The sequence below is a fragment of the Neofelis nebulosa genome, chromosome 12 (assembly GCF_028018385.1).
Source record: "Neofelis nebulosa isolate mNeoNeb1 chromosome 12, mNeoNeb1.pri, whole genome shotgun sequence".
NCBI lineage: Eukaryota > Metazoa > Chordata > Mammalia > Carnivora > Felidae > Neofelis > Neofelis nebulosa.
The window spans coordinates 6,124,463-6,144,998 of NC_080793.1; the positions used below are offsets into that span (position 1 = coordinate 6,124,463).

The following is a 20,536-nucleotide window of genomic DNA, read 5'->3' on the forward strand; positions in this document are numbered from 1 at the left end:
TCCTCAAGCTTAGGCCCCACACGATACTGGGTTGTGAGAACCCCAGGCTGTCTTAGAGAATCCGGATGAAGAAACGCCACCACCACCACGGTGCGCACCGGGATTGGGAACTGGGATTCGAACCCTGAAGCCCACTCCTCCCATCCCCCTGCCTCCTGCTTTCTTCTCCCTCCGCGCTTTTCCGGAACGAGGCATCCCAACCCGCCCAAGGGCACCTGGTCTCGGTTCTGCCTATTTGTGCCTGCTGGGTCCCTGGGAGCAAGATTCTGATTGGCCCGGCTTGGGTCAGGTGTCCAGGCCCGGCCCAATGAGATATGGCTGAGGGGGCGGAGTCACTGCACAGACATGGCCGCCTTGGGCCTTGTTTTGTGTTGGAGTGATGGGGGGAAACTTGTAGGCCAGGTGGCCTCCCCCCAAGGGTTGACCCTAAATTCTGTGGCTGTCCTTTTCTGTTCTCTGTTCAGGCTTTTCTTCTTAACTCAGGGTTCCTCCTCCTCCATAATTTGGGCCACATAAGGCCACCGTGCTGTGGGGGGGGAGCCTCCTGCGGGCAGTCATGGCCGCCATTCCCGGCTGTTCTCTGTGGGCAGCGGGCGGGACAGCTCCCCAGGAGGTCACCCAAACTCTCCTTGGTTCCCTGTGACATGGCACGGGGCCACAGTCGGTGACAAAATGCCAGGCTGACCCAGGGGGCCAAATCTGGATTCTCTGGGGGGTTTTTGCGGGAGGAGAGACGGTCCGATCCTCCCAGATAAACAGGGTCCCCGGCAAAAGGTGGCTTTGGTAGCGCTTAAATCACAAAGGTTGGTCTAAGAAGGGCACCGCTGACTACACAGTCTCACACACACCCTCTCTCTGCAGAAATAAAGAAACAAAAGACTAATGTATCTCTTTTTAATTGTCATTTTACATCTCCGCACTGCAGCCACCACCACCCCCCCTTCCCTTCCGTGCCCACTTCTGCAGGCTGCAGGGGAGCGGGGAACAAAGCTGGGGGCTGGCACCCCCACCAGGCTGCCAGCCAGGGAGAACAAGTCACAATTACAAATTATCACAACAATTAGCGCCTGTACTTGGGAGATGGGCAAAGGAGGCGGCCCAGCTCCTCATTGTCAACCGGTCTATTTGGCAGTGACCTTGCTCTGGAGGCGATGATATTCCTTCAGCCTGTAAACCAGATTCAAAACAAAGAAAAATGTAAATTAACAATAACAACATGCACTCGGTTCAATTAATTCGGGCCCAACCCGGGTGGCGGGGGGCAGCTGCTTGTTAAGATGTGCGTGTGTGTGAAGTTGTCTTTTTTTCCCCCCCTCTGTTCCCACTCCTGCTCCCCGCCCCTCCTGCCCTCCAATCAGGATAATGTAATTAATTTATCTTTGGGGGAAAACATTGCTTGGCATTGTTGAAGACAAAGCATTTAACTGGCAATGGGAGAGATGAAGAGGCCATTATGAAAACCCGATGTGTTTGGAGCCATTGAAAAAGGGTTTATAGTCATAAAATACAGAGGGCGAAGGAGGCGGGTTGGCGGAGGTGATTGTCGGAGCGGAGAGCGCCCGGGAAGGTCAGGCTGGATTCAGCGTCTCCCTCGGTCTCGGCACCAGGGACAAGAGCCTGGCTTTGGGGGAAAATGGTGGCTCTGTGCCCAGTGCATGTGTCAGGGAGACAAGAGAGACTCGTGCCTTCTACCCAACGCCAAGTCCCGAGAGAAGGAAGTTGGTGGCTAAGCACCCAGAGCTGGACAGACACACCTTCTGGACTCAGCAATATGGCTTCCTAGCTGTGTGACTGTGGGCAGGTTACTTAACTGCTCTGGGCCTGTTTCTGGAGTCACAGCTTTGTGTAAGAATTAAAGGAGACAAGTTAGGAGAGTGCCTTGGGAGTGGCTTAGTGTATGGTGACTGTTGGGAATAAATGACCCTGTTTGCCCTTGCTCTGAGACCGTACTGCAGAGCTCGGATTTGAACCCAGGTCTGAGTGGCTTCAGATGGTACTCGCTACCCCGCTGGGCCATGGGGGTCCACGTGGCTAGGGTGGTTTCCAGTTAGACCCGCAGCTCGGGTGTGGCGACGGGTGCCTTCTGGCCCGGTGACTCTCTGAGACTCCTTTCTACCTCTTGGCCATTTCCCTTTCTAACCCACCCAGGCAAGGGGCTCCTAGCGGAGTCCTTCTTCCAGCTGGAGAGGGTGGTAGTAAGTGTCAGAGGCAAAAGGCAGGACCCGGAAACATGGAACCCACGTATCCAGGACCCTCTGTGGCTCTTGGCTGTGCCTTCTGCCTCTTTGAGAATAGGAACAGGCTGGGTCCAAAGCAGGCACTGCAGGTGCCATGGGCAGGGGGACAGAAAGGTGGGGCTTGTCTAGGAAAGGGCAGCTGAGGTCCTATCACTGCCTGCTGCCCACACCTGGGGGAGGGGGGTGTCGAGGACCCATCAGGGCCCAGAGCCGCTCACCTGAGGGAGTTGATATTGATGAAGCCGGTGGCATCGATGGGCTCATAATCGCCCTGCACGTTCATGCTGCAAGGAGACAGTAGAAGCCTGTCAGCACAGCCCCCAGGCCTTGCTTTGCGATGTCAGAGGATCTCTGGGGCTCGGCACCGCTCAGGCTCCCAGGTACCCGGGGTATTTCTGCCCTGCTGGCCCAAACTTTGGCTTCTCGTTGCATTTCTGTCCCAATTCAGGAGCCCTACTACGGGCCAGGCACCGTGTCCGGGGCTGGAGAGCGGGGAGCCTCATCCCTGCTAACACGACGGGGCAGGTAGGGTCCCGGCCAGACCCTGCCTAACCCATCCACGAACGTGGTGCCCGCCCCATGCCAGCTGGCCACCAGAAGCGCCTGGTCAACCACTGCTGTTACCAGTGTCTCCCCCCCCCCCCGCCCCCCACCCCCCACCCCATCTACAACCTTCATCTTCCAGATTCGACCTCTCTGGGGCCGTTTTCACTTCCCTAGCTTCCAAAGCCCCTCCCAACCACAGTCCTTCAGGGTGGGGTGGGGGTGGGGTGGGGAGGGGCCTGTCTCTCAGCTCTGCCGCCCCCCCCCTCCCCCCCCCCCCCCCCCCCCCCCGCCACGGAGCTTAGGGCAAATATTCCTGTTCTTTGAACTTCAGGCTTTTACTTGCCAAACGGGGGCTCTCAATGTCATTACCTTGTATCATTCATTCACTCATTCATTTATTTGGGGATCTTTTAGGCACCCAGGACCCGCAGGTGCCGAGGAAACCGAGAGGGAGACGAGAACAGGGCCCGCGGGGTGTGGGTGGCGCAGAGACGGGAGCACTCAAGCACCCACCTGCCTTCCTTAACTGTGACTGTGATAAGCTCTTTGAGGACAAGTTCAGGGGCGCTGCGGTCTCAGATCTGTCTCCACACGGCCACCCTCCAAGGCCCCCCCCATGGGCAGAGGACCCTCCTCTGTTTCTCACGCATCCTGCTCTGAATCAGCCCCTTGTCTTCACGTCTCCAGAACTCCAGCCTCGGGACAAAGCAGTCTCAAGGTTCTCAATGACAAGGGGGGCGGCCTGTCCCCTCAGGAGCCCTTCTCCCCAGGGGTGAGTTCTGGGAGGAGGAGGGCAGAGGAGAATCTGCGGGTGTTTTCGCCCTAAGGCTGTGCCTCTGGCTGGCTCTTTGTGGATGTGGGCTTTTTCCAAGGACCAATGGGGTCTCTGGGCTCCGCTGTCCTGAAACTTGTTCAGGACGTGGGCTCTGTTGCCCGACCCACACCATGCCCTTGCCCTGACCTTCGTGGGGCTGTGAAGCTGCCCACGAACTCCCACCCCTCCCTTCCTCCTCACCTCCGCTGGCCCCTCCAGGTCTCAGGTGGCTGAAGCCACCAGGAGCCGACCAGCAAGTTCCCCTGTAAGGGGGAAGATGACAGACTTCGGCTGGGGGGGGGGGGGCTGCCTCTTGCCCCCCGCCCCTGACTGGGAGGAGAAAAAGCTGGACCAAACTAAAGCATCAGCCTCCACGGATCCCTTTTACGGACTTTGCCCTGGATGATAAATGAAGCTTACCCCTCCCCCCACCCTCCCCCCACAAATTGTGGAACACATTGCCACCGATCCCCTTCAGAAGGACCCCTGTGCTCGGCCCAGGGAGAAGCCAGGGCTCCGAGCTTCCAGCTCCCCTCCATGCACACCTGCCTTTGCGACACCATCTCATTGCACGTGTCAAAACAAACTCTCCCACTCCCCTCTCCCTGTCGCCCCGTGTCCACCGGCCCCAGCAGCCCCTGCAAAGGGAGGCCCACGTCCAGGGACCAACTTGTCCCGCAAGGCTGCCGAAGAGTTTCCGAGAGGTGTTTCTCAGGAGCTGAAAAACCTCTTTTTAAAATCGTGGTTTGGGGTGGGTGGGGGGGGGGGGTGGTGGAAAAAGAGTTTACAATGATTTTTTTTTTTTTTACCTCCCCTGACGGTCTACAGAAAACCTCTGTGCTTTTATTTTTGTTCATTCGAGTGGCTCTGACCTGCTCTATAATTACGTTACTTTCTACCTACTGTGCCTCGGCATTTCCAGCCCTGCTACCTCTCACGGCTTCCTCGCTGGTCCCTGTGACGCTGTCATTCAAGGGCTTTCAAGTCAGCGATGTAGAAATCAAAAAGAAAGGGGAAATGGTCGGAGACACAGTGAGAATAAATGCGCCTGCTTTTCTCTCTTTTTTTCCCTTCCCCTTTTTACTTTCTTCATTTAATCTCCCTGAGTGAGGCTGTAAGGCTTAATGAAGGGTTGGGCAGATTATTAGAGGCTGTTGATTCGGAGGGGGAGGGAAGAAAGAGCCAGAGAGAGAAAGAGAGAAGATAATTTGACATTTACCCCGACTGATCTAAACTGATTCGGTTATATTTATGGCTTATAGAGTGTTTAGAAAAATGGAAGGGGGGAGACGCTCAACACGGCTAGGAGAAGGGAAAGAGAAAAATAATATTGGCTGCCAAACAAAACTCACACACTAATTCCCAACGGGCGTCCCCCCCGGGGCTGACCTAGGCCTGGGACTTGAGTCGGGGGAGTCGGGGGCTGTCTGTCCCCACCTCTGGTTTGGCCAGATGACCTCCAAAAGGGATGCCTTGATCATCGGCGAAGGCCATGCTCTCCTACACAAGTGCAGGTGCAGCTCAAAGGCAAAGGCTGCCTTTGACCCGGCCCACCTGGGCTCCGCAGCCTGTCCCCCGGGGCCTTGTCAGCACCCTCGGCTTGGCCTCAAGATCCCTCCTTGGCTCCCTTGCCCTCTCAGTCTGATCCTAGCCCCCAGCCAGTTTCCTCCCGGCTTTGGAAAACATCCGGCTGTCCACCACTCTCCACTGTCTTCAACCCAATTTCTCCTCCCCTCTAGACCCGTGTGTCCAAGGGTTGACCAGGCACTCTCCTGGTCAGTCTCAAAGATGACTCACCCTCAGGGTGTCTGAATCCAAATGCACGCTCTTTCCTCAAGAATTCCCTCCACCCAGGACTTGCCACCGAAGCGCGCCCAGCTCGTGCTGGGTGATTCATACCTCCTCCTCGTCTTCTTCCACGTCCAAGCCCTTTCGATTCTACCTCTCTTATTTGAATTTTTTAAGGTTTATTTATTTATTCTGAGAGGTGAAGAGTGTGTGCGGGAGGGGCAGAGACAGACAGAGAGAGAGAGAGAGAGAGAGAGAGAGAGAGAGAGATAGAATCCCAAGCAGGCTCTGCACCATCAACACAGAGCCTGACACGGGGGTCTCGATCTCATGAACCTGGAGATCATAACCTGAGCTGAAATCAAGAGTCGGATGCTCAACCGGCTGAGCCACCCAGGTGTCCCTCGATTCTCCCTCTTAACCATTTGTCACATCCTTCTGCTTCTCTCGGTCTCCAGGATCATCAGCCGGGTCCCAGCCACCGGCATGTCCCATGGGGTGCTTTATGGGCTCTACCCTTGCTCATTCCCTCCCCGCCCGAATCCATTCTCCAGGGCAGCCAGAAAGGACCCTTGGGAAACAAAAGATCTGATGGGTCCTTCCCTTTAAGATCTGGCTCCAGGAACCCCATGCTCTGGTCCCCGGCCCCCATGCTCTGGTCCCTACCAGGCTTCTGGTAGTGTCTGGAATGTTCTAGGCTCTTCCCAGGCCCAGAACCTCCCTGGAAACTTGCCTGCTGCCTCTCCACCTGGTTAGCTCCTGTCTTTTGGAGGCCAGCTCAAAGGTGACTTCCTTAGGGAAGCTTCTCCACACTCTACCCAGAGTACCCTGCACCTCCCCACAGCCTAACACCCCCTTTCCTCATTCAATCGATCATTGGATTGGTGCCTTTCTCCCCATCTAGCCTGTAAGGGCCCCGAGGGCAGAGGCAGCATGTCTGTTCTCTTCGTGACCGTCTCCTCCGTGCCCTGCTCGTGCTCATCTTTGTTGAGAAAGCCCGTCAGAAGAGACACTGGCTGTGGGGGTCTGTTCCCCAGCTGGGGCAAGTGTAGGGCACCTACCTCACCAGCTCCTCGTTGTAGAGGGACAGTGGGGACTCCCGGCTGAGGATATACACTTGGCCCTTGAAGACAGACACCTGCACTCTCCCTTCCACGCGCTCCTGGGACTTGGCGATGCAGTGGCGGACGAATTCACACTCAGGGCTGTGCCAGAAACCTGCAGCGGGGACAAAGTGAGGGTGCTAGGGTGGCCCACGGCGCTGGGGTACCGCACGCCTCAGCCCATCATGGTGGACCTCGGGGGTGGGTCGGCCCTGTTCACTGCCGAGTCTCGGCATGACGCGCACTTGTGGCATAAGCCCGCAGGCCTGGCCTGTGGCCCTGCAGGTCTCTTGTGGGTAAGGAGGTACCCTTGCCACGATCAGGAGGAGGGGAGCTATAACCCTCTGCCTCATGCCAGACATTCAGGGAGCACAACGGGCCAGGCACTGGGGACACGGCGGTGAAGGGACGCTTGCCCGCTGGGAGCTCAGTCTCATGAGGACAGCGGACAGCGGACAGCGGTGGGGCAGGAGGCCTCCTGAGACTCAGGCGTGTGTGTGACCCCAGCCTGAGCAATGGAAGCACCCAGCACGGGCAGCTGGATGGTGGCTCGGGTGCAGAAAGGCCACATGTGCGTGGCCTTCACCTCTCTGCCTCTGTTTCCCCATGTCTGGAGTTGGGGTGACACAAAATCACCCTCCCAGGACTAGTGGGCTTCTTGGGCGTGGAAGTCCTGGGCATCCACACACTGGCGTCCTGGCCAAGAGCCAGTACGCATCCCCCGCCCCCCCCCACTCCCTGGATGTCAGTAACCTGTCAACATACTGCTAATATTTGCATATGCAAATATTTTTATGAATGAAGCGCAGGTATCCTGGACTGGCTCTTCGAATGGGCATAAACAGCCCTATGAGAAAAACTCAGCCTCTCTCTTCTCTGGGTGAGCAAGTAAGGCTCGGGGAAGCCAAGGTTTCTCCAAGGTCACACCCAAGCAGACCCTGAGGGGCCTGGGTCTGCCCTTAGTTCCCAAGTTCATGATAAGCTTGGAATTTTCCTGTCCCGGGATGGAACATCCATCAGCGCACAAGGTGCCTGAGAAATGTGCCGCCTCCCCCGCCCCCAAGCTCTGACCCCCGGAGCCCTAAGGCCAGCGAAGGCCATGTGCTCAGTCCCCAGGCTGCCCCAGGGCCTGTATCTCAGCCCCAACAGGCTCAGACCTGCAGACAGCTATCTCCTCTCTGGTCCCTGTGGAGGGCGGGTGGCCGCGCGGGCAGGATTGGGGGAGGGACAGCTCAGGCGGTAGGGTTTCTTTGAAATGGAGCCGGGAAGGTGACCCCACCTGGGCAGCTGTGGGGCCAGATGGTGCGCGATCTCCTGCCCTGATAAAGGGCCAGGTCAGCCCCAGGTCTGGAGCTATTGTTGGAGGCCGGGCCTCTGGGGCGGGGGGCGGGGGGCGGGGGGGTGGGCACCTGCTGAGGCTCTCCGTGGGAAAGCGGAGCAGGCCTTCTCCGGGATGGGGTCCGGTGGCTTGCAGAAGTGGGGGAGGGGCCGGGCAGGGAGAGAAGAGACTGGGTCCTCGCTCTCCAGCCACCTGTCACTTGGGTTCACCTCCCGCTCCACGCTGACAAGCGATGCAACTTCTCTGTCCCTCGGTTTCCTCGTTTGTACGGTGAGAGAGTACTAACCATTCTCGGGGGGAGTTGTGTGGTTTCAATGACAGGATGTGGGCCGAACACTAAGCATTTTAAATCCCAGATTTGAACTCGGCCTCCGCCAGCCCTCACTGCATACAGGGAGACAGAAACCCAGAGAGGAAGAGGCTGTCCCAAGCCACAGTCAGATCCCGAAGAGTGCTCCCGACTCTGGCCCAGACCCCCGTGGGAGGGGACGCTGATGCCCCCCGCGCCCCTTCCCTGCCATGCCCCGGTGGCTTGGCCATCTTTCTAAGTCAGGATGATTAGACCTTTAAGCTCTCAGGCTGGAAGACAGAGCCAGAGATAGGGGGCTGAAACCCACGCGGGAAGACCCGGCCTGGGCTTTATCTCGGGACCTCCCCACCTCTACTACGTGGAGGTCTTGCACTCAGATTTCTTTTCCCAGCGGACCCAGCCTGGGGAGAGGGGCAGTGAACTTGGTGCGTTGCATGGGCATCTCAGCTCTGGGCTGGGCCAGGCACTGTGCCTATCGGGATAACAGCCCTCCGTACGAGGGGTGCGTTATACCCATTTTGCTGCTGAAGTAACTGAGGCGAGGGGAGAGGAGGTGAGCTTATGTGCCCTAAAGGAGATGGGTCCTGAAGCCGGGATCCTGCCAGGATGACCCTGTGGGTTGGGACCAGGGTCTGTGCCTGGAGGGAGGGGATCTGTACAAGCCCACAGGGAGATTTGGGGATGGGGTGAGGAGACGGAAATGAACAGTGGTCAGTCACCAGGGCATCTAGGAGTGGGGCTGAGGCAGAAGGGCTCCCTCGTGCCTCAGTCTCCCTGTCTGTGCTCCAGGGAAGCCGAGTGTCACAGCGGAGTGGCTGTATGACTGAGCTGTTAGAATCAGGAACCGTGAAGAGTCCCGGCCTGGTGCCCTGTGTTTCACAGGAGGGGAAACTGAGGCTTGGGGTAGACAGACCTACTCAAGGTCATCAAACCAGCCAGAGGCATGGCCCTGGTCCCTGCCTGTATCCTGGGAATCATGCCAGGCATTTGTAGTTTTCAATACACTTTGCAGTAGCAACCCCCTCCCCCCCACCCCTGCATGCTCCGTCCACCCCACCCTTGATCTCCCTTTCCTAAGGGCCCCAGCCCACTTTCCCTGCCCCCCACGCCCCTCCTGCCTCCTGGGATCGACTGGAGTGGCTGAGCACTTGCCCTCCGAAGCTGGCCTGTCCCGGGCTCAAAGCCACCACTCGTCAGCCATGAAACCGTTCGAGTGTCTTCACCTCTGTGCAGCCAAGATGAGGTGATACCCGTGAGGGCCCAGCTCGGGGCCCCTCGGCAAGAGGTAGCAGCCCTTCTGTGATGAGAAGGGAGGTGGCTGGCGACTGGTGGCTTGCCCCCGCTCGGCCTCCCCGCAGCAGCCGGGGCCTCGGAGCTAGCAGCCCGCCGCCCGGGCCAGGTGCTCTCCCCCACTGGCCTGCCAGGCTTCACGACTCTCCTCCTTTGTAACCAGAATCCACCTTCCAGCTGAAACCCTGCTGAGCAAGAGAGCCCGCAGGAGACAATGGTATTTAAACACCTGTCTCTACCTGGGAAGGAGGGGGACCCGGCTTCAAAGCTGTCGGATACAATGGGAGGGAGAGATCACCCAGCCAATAACCACCGAGTCCCCTTGAAACCCCAAGATGAGTTACAGTGGTTAGGAGCTTTCAAAGGAAATAAAAGCTCCGGGTGGAGGAGGAGGGGGTGAGTAGGAGCCGCGGAGTCTTATCCCAGGTAGGGATTATTAATGTTCACTCTCCAGGGTCCCCCTGACGTCCAGGACCCCATAGGTGTCAGCAGCCGGTCCCCTGCCACAGCTCAGAGGGGCTGTTTGCTGTGATGTGGTTTCTCACGTTAAGGAGCCGGTGAATGCCATAGAGCAGGATCGGCAAACATCTTCCGGAAAGGGCCCTGAAGACAGTAACTATTCCAGGCTCTACGGGCCGTGCGGTCTCTCTCACAACTACTCAGCGCTGCCATTATCTCTCGGAGGCGGCCAGAGACAACACGGGAGTCAATGAGCGCGGCCGTGCCCCCAAAACTCTTTATGGACACTGAAATCCGAATTACCTGTCATTTTCCTGTGACGTGAAAGAGTGTCATTAACTTTTCCCCCAACTATTTAAGGAGTATAAAAAAAAACAAAACAAAAACTAGGTTCCCCTCAGGGGCTGAACAGGTATGGAAGATGGGCCGGACCTGGGGACCAGTGTTTTACAATGTGGATTCCAACTCTGGGACGGCAGGTAAGGCACGGAAACCCGAGTCTCAACTGTAAATCGGGGGCCCACCCATACTGCGTGCTAATGTCATTCCGAGCGTGGGTTAGTGACATCTGGCTCGTGCGATGCCCGGACCTGGGGCCGAGTTCTTGGTCAAGGCAGCCTTTCCCTCGCTTGAGGTGGTTCTTCCAGGTTCTGCCTGGAGACAGCCTGACCTGGGGCCAGACCCAACTAGGCCACCTCCGGTTGTGTCATTTTGTACAAGGTCCTTTTCCTCTGAGCCTCAGTTTGCTCGTCTGTAACAAGAGCTGGCCGGAGCTCTCCTGGGAACGTTGGGAGGGACTCCCTGGGATGGCTGGTGTCCCCACACAGTGCCTGGCACGCGGGCCGCGTCAAAGTCGGCCACCCCAGGGATGATGTGTGACGCTTCCCTGGCCCCCGCTGACGTCACGCGAATCGCAGGTGGCGGAGTGGCTGGACATCCTGGGGGGACTGACACATTCCCCTCAACACCCGGCGAGGAAGGCAGGTCCTGGCGCCCCCGCCCCCCTCGCTCCTTGTCCCCCGCCCTCGCCTGACCCCCTTCAGCCTGCATCCTTCGGGCTCTCTCACAAGGATGGCGGTGGGTGGAGCGGGACCGGAGGAGGGTGCTGTTTGCTTAGGGAGGGGAGGGCAGCGGGGTCTACGCACCCGTATACACCAGCTCGGCGAATTTCAAGCCCAGGCCCTGTTTGATTTTGCGCACTTCCCGATCCATGGTGAAGGCCTCGATGTCTAAATGAGCATGGTAAAGGATCGTCCCTGCTGGGGTCTCGTAGATACCTAGCCATTTTTCCAGGCAGGGGGAAAAGGAGAAAAAAAGAGAGAAACGCATGAAACCCAAACTGTCAGCAAATGACAAAAAAAATGGAAAAAAAAATAATGACTCGTCTGACAGGAGACAAGCCGGTCGGACCCATTCACTCCCAGCTTGCCGCAAAACGCTCCTGTCATTATGCTCATGCTGGGGCCACGACAGTCCACTCTGCGGCTTGTGGAGAAAATGTCTGGATCCCCCCTTTGAAGAGGCCCTCAGACGTTGGAAAATGACAGGGTTTCGGAGCTGCTCCCCCCTCCCTCCCAACGCGTGCCCACCGGCCCGCGGCTGAAAACCTATAATTAAACCAACCACGGTGGAGCCCAGGGCCCCAAATATCCCTTCCTCCCTTCCACTGGGGGAGCCAGGGGAGGGGACAGCTGTGCACACACATGCCACCTTCAGCCAGAGGCTCCCTTATAAGTCACGTCTCTGCAGAGGAGCCCTCACCTCTGGGGTAGCCGCGGAGGGCTCGGCGGTATCCTGTGCTGGCCCCATGCACAGATGGGGAAACTGAGCCTGGGAGGAGAAAGGACGTGCCCAACGTGGGGCCACGTCCCTGACCAGTGCTGTCGGCTGCCCCGTGGCTCAGCTGGCGGTGGGGGCCCAAACCCAGAAGGTCGTGGGGAGGCTGGTCTTGCTCACGCCCCCCTCTCCGTCCCTATTACGTCAGGCCCAGCCCCTCCGTTTCCTAAACAGCCTGCTTGGACCAGACGGTCTCCGAAGTGACACTGAGGCGCCTGGCCCCGAGCTGAGCGCGGTCCCGGGAGGAAGGGGTGATTCCCAGATTCCTCCCTAGAGGGGAGGACACCGCGGTGCCCAGAGGCAGGACCGCCCGCGCGCGCGCACGGTCAGACCCCCTCTTGCAGCGAGCAGTACGGCCTCTCGGGTGAAGTTCAGGGCAGCGCCTTGAGCTGACCACAGAGTCTGCTGTCCCGATGGCGGGGCCGTAACCGTCCCCCTTCCGCAGATGCCTCTCCAAAAGGTTCCCCTCCTCCCACCGCATAACGTTCCGGTATTAACGGAATGTTTTGGTGATCCTGAAAACGTACCGCGGTCTCGCCACCCTGGCTGCTCTAAAAACCAGAAAGGACCTGCACGGCCGTGTTCACCACGGCCAGAAGGCGGAAGCAGCGCGAATGCCCACCGACGGCCGAACGGCTCAACAAAATGTGGCAGACACACTCAACAGAATTATTATCCGGCCTGAAAGAGGGAGGGGGTTCTGACGCGGGATCCGGCGGGGATGCGCCCGGAGAACAGGGCACGAGGAGCGCCAGCCGGTCGCGGGAAGACAGATCCTGCACGGTTCCACTTTACGTGAGGCCCCCCAGACTCGTCAGGTTCATAGGCACAGAACGCAGAAGGGCGGGCGCCAGGGGCTGGGAAGGAGGAGGGGCTGGGGGGGGGGGTTGCTGGTTTACAGGGTGAGGACTCTCCGGTTCGGGAAGGCGAAAACGAGGCTAGAGGTAGCCGGTGGGCCGGCTGCACAGCAGTGTGAATGTATTTGGACTGGACCGTAGGCTCGAAAATGGTTCAAATACACCTGTTAGGTGTATTGTACCACGGTTTCCAAAAAAAGGTTTCAAAAAGCCTCCCCTGCCCCGAGCCCAAATCAGAAAGGAGGTTGTTTTCAACCCTGGAACCCAAGGGGCCGAGGACACGGCTGAGTGCGCTGTCCCTGGCCAGAAACGCCCTCCTCCGAGAACCTGCCCGCCTTGGATCTTTCCGTCTGGGAGTCGCAGAAATGCCGGGGCAAGGACAGGCCCTTTCGGATCGCCGGTGCCCTGTTGTCCTAACTTTGAGCTGCAAACCTGTCATTCAGATAGGCTTTGGCAGAAGCCCGGCCTTTAGAACACGCAGCCCAGGCCTCGCTGCGGGGAGCGGAGGCCCCTCCGAAAACGCTGGTCTCCACCAAGAAGTCCTTTAAATGCCAACCGGGTCCAACACCGCTTTCACAGAGGGGCAGGCTGAAGCCGGGGAGGGAGGGGACCTGCCCAAGGCGAGTGGGACCGGCACTGGACCTCCCTTCTCTGCCCCAGGCTGCTTCTCAGGGCCTCTGGCAAAGCAATCCCGTGCTTACCAGGGCGTGAAAGGGAACAAATCTGAGGAGTGGCTTAGGAGGAAAAGCCTGGGCTCTCACCCTGGCTCCGAGGTGTTCCCAAGTAGAAGAAAAGAGCCTCTCTGGGGTGTGTGGGGGGCGGGTGGTGAGTCTCTTTTCTGCAAACCTCTGCTATCCTGGTCTTGGGGGGTGGGCGCATCCATGTCAAAGCCCCACCTAGAGGCCAGGCGCCGATATGATCACAGTGTGCCACGAAGGAGCCTGTCCCATTCCACTTGTGTGGCCCTCAGGGCAAGGTCTACTGTCCTGCTCCAACCGTGACCTTTCAGGGGGGCAGGGGAAATGGCCTCCCCATCAGGAAGACCCCACCATCCCAAGTTCACGCACCGGCCCCAAGCCCTGGAGTCCTGGGGAGTTGTTCAGACCCTCACTCAGCTTTTGGCAAACACGGTTCAAATGGGCTCGGGGCGGCCCCCAGCCACAAGCCAGAAAGGGCAGAAAGGCTGGTGGCAGATGGATGTCTGAAAAAAGCCAAGAGCATGAGAACGGGGAGCCACAGAAAACCTACGAGAGCTTAGCACAGAAGTTGGGGCGGTAAGGTACCACACACGCGTGGCTCCCAGTGGCCCCCGGGGCCACGGAGAAAGACCGGACAGGTTCGGCCATCTGTTTACAAAGACAGACGTGTTGGGAACACTGAGAAATGCCTGCCTCCAGGGGCACCCGTGTGGCTCGGTCAGCTAAGGGTCCCAGCTCTTAATTTCGGCTCAGGTCGTGATCTCATGGTCATGGAATCAAGTCCCATCCCACATCGGGCTCCTCGATGAGCGTGGAGCCTGCTTGGGACTCTCTCTCTGCCCCTCCCCACTCTCAAAATAAATAAATCAACAACCACATCAACAAAGTCGGCCTCCGGAATGGCAGAGATGAGCACAATATTAAAGGGGCAGGTTTTCAACTATCCTAGAAACTTTATGGACGGGAACATAGTAATTTTCCAAGAGCCGCCTAAAGCAGATACCGACAGAGGCTTTTACTGGCCTTTCGTCCATCTTAGTCACAAGCTAAGAACTCGGTACTTATTGAATTGCAAACAGGCCTTCTAATGATTAGTTTTGCCACGTCTTGGAAAAACCCAGATACTTTCAAAGCCTATCCGTATATTTGCACGGTCGGTCTCCATAGTGCCAGCCGGGGCGGGCCAATAGCTAGAGCCCTGGAGCCCTCTTCCTTTCCGGCTCCCGGGGAACCTGACTCCTCCTTGCTTTTCTGTCTGGCGGGGCCAGGCATGGGGCGCAGTCCAAGCCGTATTTGCAAAGGGCTGAGGCTGGGGACCAGAAGTCCCACGGACAGGATATCTTCGCAGAGTTCCCAGCTCAGCTTTGCCGTGTGACCTTGGTCCACGTCAGTTGCCTCTCTGAGCCCCAAGCAAACTGCTCCTCCTTCCAACTTTCACGGGAGGCCTGCCTGGAAGGCGAGTGCCCAGGCACACCCACATCACAGGTGCGCACCCTGCTGGCTTTGTCTCTAGAACACGGGGGCTGACCCCACAGTATCACCTGAACAGCAGTCACGTGCGATGCTACGAGGACACCTAGACGGTCCAGCCAGGAAGACCTGTGACCTGCCCCAGGGCCACCTGCTGCTGGCCCAGGATAGCTGTTTCCCAGGAAAGGAGCAGAGAACGTGCCCGACGGCTGCGGGAAGCATCCGGGCAAGAAGAAAAGCCATAGTCCCTGACACACAGCAGCACAATTAATATTCCTGCTCCCTTTCTTAGGTGTTAAAGTCAATCGTGACTGATCAAAAAGCTGTTTTCAGGTCGCTGCTGTTGTGTGTGCGTGTGTGTGTGTGTGTGTGTGTGTGTATACAGTGTGTGATAGGGAAAGAGAGAGCGTTTGAAAGATCTCCCCTCTCCTCTCCACAGGGGTAGGGGGTACAGATGATTTCTGTGTATTCCTTCTGGAAAAAAAAAATGACTTAAAAAAAAACAACAGTGACAGAAACCTGATGCTAAAAGACTATGGATTTGGGGCTTTTGACAGTCGGCATACAAACCACTGCGCAAAAAGAAGGAGGAAATGACAGGTGACTCGCTGTCGCGGTGGAAGAGACAACAGACATCTTTGCAGTGACATGCACAGCGGCTCCAAGTGTCTATTTTCATCTCCCCGTGTTTACAGGAAAAAGACAGAGGTGTCATTGGCTCTCTGCGGAGCAGCCTCAATCACACCGTAATTACTGCTGGGGCGGGGGTGGGGGGGAATGGGGAAAAGGGCAGGGATCTAGGGGAGGTTGGCGGGGGTGGGGTGGGGGTGGGAGCGAGAGTGGACCGAGGAGGAAGTGGTGGGGACCAAAACACTTCTGCTGCTGTTTCTCTGTTCCCGAGGCTGCCAGGATAACCGGACCCGCACGGCTTGGTGGAACTGAGTGAGATCCACCAGTGAGCTGGGGTCCGGGGCAGCGGGGTGGGGATAGGGGTGAGGGCGCCTGGACCAGAGGTGGTCTGCTTTGGGAAAGCAGGATCCAGAGGGAGAGATTTGCAAAGACCCGGGGAAGGGAGGCTGGCTGGAGCCCAAGGGCTCCCCTCTTAGGTACCAGGGCCAAGGATGGAGGCGGTTGCCATGGTAACGGGGAGGCAAATCATGGTGGGTCTCCAGCCGTCCTCTGTGCTCCTGGTGCCCTGCGAACCCCAGCCTGGTGAGCAGTGTGGGCCTCTGAGGGTACAGACATCTTTGTTGCATAACTCTCTCTCTCTCTCTCTCTCTCTCTCTCTCTCTCTCTCTCTCCTCTCCATCTGGAACATTCCATCTGAGCGGAGCCTCTGGGAGGCCTGGACAGGTGGGCAGGCAGGTGGGTAAGTGGGCGGGCAGCCCTTGGTTTTTCTTAGCCAGCAAGTGGAGGCATCGGGAGGAAGTGAGACAGGAGGGGAGAGTGGGAGAGAGATGGAAAGGGTGGAGGAGAGAGGGACAGGAGAGGGAAGAGGAGAAGCAGGCAATGAGGAGGAGAGGCAGGGAGTCTGCAGGGGGAAGAGGCAGCAGCAGGCAAGTGAGCCGGGGAGGGACAGGGCTGGGAGAGAAGAAGGGAGCCGAGGTGGCTGGAGAAGGAGAAGGTGAGCGGAAGGACAGGAGCTGGCGCCTTCCCCGCTCCCCTCCTGCCTGCCCTGCCCCCCTTCTCCTCCCCACTGATTTCATTTACTTCACTTAATTAGCCCCCCTCCAGAGTTAAAAAGATAATGTGATAATGACAACGTGAACAGCCACAATACAGCAAAAGGACTTCCGTCTGCAGCCTCCCCAGTCCCCTGCCCCTCTGACCCCATGACCACCCCAGGCTCAGGGCAGTGGCACTGCCCAGCTCCGTACCCAACTCCCACCCCCCCCCCCCAAAAAAAAAGAAACCAAGCCCTTTAACGAATTTCAATTATGAGCTTTGTAAAATCAATACAAACGACATTTTCCCCTTGTACACGGAGCGACGGACAACAGCGTCTTCCTGTTCTGCCCTCAATATCGTTGACAATTAACAGCTTCTCCCATTACTGTGGACTTAATAAAGACCTTGTCGTGTGGACATCCCCAGCACCCTCATTTACCTCCCCCTCCCCCCCCCCCCCCCCCCCCCGCTCGTTCATCCTCCCAACGAATTACTCGTAGAAACAGGACACCGCCCGAGAAATCGCGAAGCAGCTGTCTTCTCTCACCCCCTCTGATCCAAGTAAGAAAACAGGCAAATTACAACTTCCAAGGGGTAAGATCACCCAGGCCGGCCCACCTTCGACAGCTGGGGCCACAGAGAGGGAAAGCCACTTGCTAAGGTCACACAGCAAGTTCTTGGGAGCCGGAATGTCGACTGTCTGCTCCAAAGGCGCTACAGCTCTCGGGCTCAATTCTGTGCCTTTAGGGACGGCTCCCCACAGGTACACGCAGAGTACCCGGAGAGGCTAAGTCACTTTCCCAGTGGTGATGGCGCTGAGACAGGGACTCACGTCTTCTATCAAAGCCCAGCCCTCCAATGTGCCTCCGTCAGGTCCCAGGGGCTCAGCTCCCCCTCAGACCTAACAGGCCACCTGGGGTGCCCCCTAACTTCTTCACTAATCCCCCCAGAATGTTCCACTCCACCCTCTCTCTTCCACATCTACCCGCTGAAGCCCATTCTCCTGCCACCGTCTCCAGGGTGTCATTTCAGCATAGCCCCGTCCAGGCCTTCATGACTACCCCCTTCAAGTTTACTCGACTGTCCCTACTTTGCGGGATGCCATTTCACAGAGTGACCTCAGGCCAGTCCCTACCCGGAAGGTGATTCGTTTTCACCACAAGTGCCTGTCCCGGTCGGTTGGCGTCACTCTCCAAAGCACCGAGACACGTCCACAATCCACGAATGATGGCTCGGGAAGGTCATGACGGCAGGTGCCATAGAGGATGCCTCTGAGCCACACTGAGCTCCCCGAGGGCACAGGCCACCTTTGACCTTCCAGCATGCCTCTGTGGCTGCTGTCATTTGTGGGGCACCTGATCCCACTATGCAACACGGCCGGAACCTGGGTGTGCCCCACCCCCGAGTTTCAGCTCTTGGCCTCAGCCCCACGCCTCTCTGGGTCTGGGCATCAGTCCTGGCCTTGGTTTCCCCTTCTGTCAAATGAAGGTTGCGGATCTGTGGCTCCCCAAGGTCCGCCTAGATCTGCCTCGCACGATTTTACATTGTGCTGTCTCCCAAGGGCAGACGGAGACAAAGGGACATTTAATTAGACGTTAATACAGGTAAGAGACAAAGGTAAGTGAGGGTAAAAGGTAGCAGCTAATTAGTAATATTGTTCTGACAAGGCCTTCCCTGAGAGTTTCAATTAGGTTGCTTCTGGAAGATAGTAGCTAAGTCCAGGAGGGAAAAAAAAAAAAAAAAAAAAAATCATGGGAAAGAGGCTAAGGAGTCACTTTGCCTCCCTCCTCCCCACACCTTTGGAGACACATCCAAACAGGTCATAGGCAAGAAGATCCGACCTCCACCCCCGTGCCTACCACGTCACACGTGGGCCAACCGGGGCCCCGAGCTGACAAGTCAGAGGTCACCGGGCAAGCCTGGGCGAGCCTGAGTGACAGCTCCCACACCCTGCCTCCCGGCCCAGCGTGCTGTTCTGACAGCTGAAATCTGGCCATCAGCTCTCTGCATCTGAGAATCTTAGTAAAAATGTCCTAAAGGACAAAGCGCCGTGACTATCCCTTGGCCTGGCTGCCTTTGGCTTGTGTTACCTTTTTAAATTGGCCCGAAGAAGGGGCGCCTGGGTGACTCAGTCGGTTAAGCATCTGACTCTTGGTTTCTGCTCAGGGCATGCATGATCTCATGGTTTGTGGGTTCGGGCCCCTCGTCCCCCCCTGCGATAGCAGTGTGGGGCCTGCTTGGGATTTTCTCTCTCTCCCCCTCTGTCTGCCCCTCCCATCTCGCACACGTGTTCTTGCTCGTGCTCCCTCTCTCCAAATAAGAAAATGAACTTTTAAAAATAACATAAAATACGGGGCGCCTGCGTGGCTCAGTCGGTTGAGCGTCCGACTTCGGCTCAGGTCATGATCTCACAGTTCGTGAGTTCGAGCCCCGCGTCCGGCTCTGTGCTGACAGCTCGGAGCCTGGAGCCTGCTTCATATTCTGTGTCCCCCTCTCTCGCTGCCCCTCCCCTGCTCACACTCTGTCTCTCAAAAATAAAGATTAAAAAAAATTGTTTTTAATAAAAAAATAACATAAAATAAATCGAACCTAAGCAAAGCAAGCTGACCATCTGTCAAAACAGGGGACCCCCCCCAAGCTCACCACCAGTATTTAAAAAATCAGGGGCTCGATTTGGGGGCTCTCACTGCTGCAAGATTTCCCTCTCCCTCTTAAAGTTCCCTAAGGAGGCAGCATCGCTTTATATCATATGCTGACAGACCCAGTTCCTGCGGGGATTTGAGATCCCCCTGCATGGGGAAACCGAGTCCCGGAGGGGAGGGTGTGGCCTGGGGACTGATCGGTCTGATGCCCCTGTGAGCGATGGCCGGAAAATCACAGGGCTCTGCTTACTAAAGAGAAGAGACAGGCACCTGCTTGGTTGGGACCAACCTCTCTCCACTCCTGGGCCAGCCAAAAGCAGCTACGGGCCGCCTAGCCGAGTCAGCTGCCCCAAACCCAGGAGCAGGCCCCCCTCGCATGACCAGTGCAGCCCATAGCGCCCACCCCTGGCAGGATTCCTGCCCTGCTGGGCTGGCGGCCTCCTCAAAGAAGCCTTAATGACTGTGAAATCGTCCCTGCATGGTCTGCCTCCAGACCTGGCCGACCCACCCAGGGCACAGGAGAGCCTGGCTTCCAGGCCCGTCCCTGGCCTTCCCTCGCCTCTGAGCCCCTCCTGGACTCCCAGCTTCCTCCTCACTCTTGGGACAGTGCCTCTCATGATGCCCTTGGGAGTCAGGGACACACGGCCCGCTATCCCCACTTCACAGGGGAGAAACGGTCTGGTGGGGGGAAGGAACCTGCCCCGACGTCCCGATGGGATGGCGATCTGGGGGGCTTCTGGAATCTCTGGGAGCTGAGACGTGCCCCCGAGGGCGGAGGGCAGACTCACCTCGGGACTTCATCCCGATGAAGCGGTTCTCCACGATGTCGATGCGGCCCACGCCGTGCTTGCCCCTGTGGGGAGAGCGGGTTCTTGAAAACCAGATGCCGCCCCGCCGCGAGGATGCGAGTCGGAGGCCGCCCTCTTGGCTGGGCTCTCAGCTGCGGGGCGCCAGAGCCACAGAGCCACATGGGGGGGGTGCCCGGCACCATCGCAGGATCCAAGACTCAAAGGACATCTGAGCCAAGTCACCTGCTTCAACCGCCCATTGCACAGGTGGGGAAACTGAGACCCCGAGGGTGGAAAGGATCGCCTGGGTCACGCAGTTGAGTTTGCCACTTGTTACCTCCGTCCTGAGGCCTTGCATGGCACCAGCCCTACCCCCTGCTCATCTTTCCTTCTGTCCCGGTCTCGGGTCGGACGGAGGGCTCAGAAGCTCAAACCAGGAGACCCCCTGCCTATGGGCCGTGCCAAAGGCCACCGGCAGGACCCAGACGCATCCCCCTTGGCCCCGAAGCCCCAGGCCGTGACCATCAGCCACAATGGCCTGTGCCAGGGCTTGCCCGAGATGGTGGTCTCCCAGGAGGCCGGGAAAGGCTGCGGGCACTCACGCGACTTCATTCAGGTACATGAAGAGCTCCAGGGACGTGCGGTGGGTGGTGCCGTCTTTGACGTTGGTCACCTTCACGGGGACCCCTAG

General features: G+C 57.8%; 1 protein-coding gene across 2 annotated transcripts in view; it reads right to left on the minus strand.

The window, feature by feature from the left end:
• Positions 1–880: 880 nt before the first annotated feature.
• The window catches only part of ASS1 (argininosuccinate synthase 1), a 53,192-nt gene continuing 33,536 nt past the window's right edge, over positions 881–20,536 (minus strand). Inside the window, exons 11-16 of one of the 2 annotated variants that reach the window (XM_058693810.1) lie at positions 20,448–20,532; positions 19,846–19,910; positions 11,032–11,163; positions 6,447–6,603; positions 2,456–2,521; positions 881–1,167 (exon numbers count right to left, since the gene is read on the minus strand). In XM_058693810.1, coding sequence (XP_058549793.1) covers positions 1,122–1,167; positions 2,456–2,521; positions 6,447–6,603; positions 11,032–11,163; positions 19,846–19,910; positions 20,448–20,532 — 551 coding nt within the window. In that variant the 3' untranslated portion in view covers positions 881–1,121. Of the gene's footprint in view, positions 1,840–2,455; positions 2,522–6,446; positions 6,604–11,031; positions 11,164–19,845; positions 19,911–20,447; positions 20,533–20,536 lie in introns of both variants that reach the window. The other variant, XM_058693811.1, reaches the window with a different exon arrangement.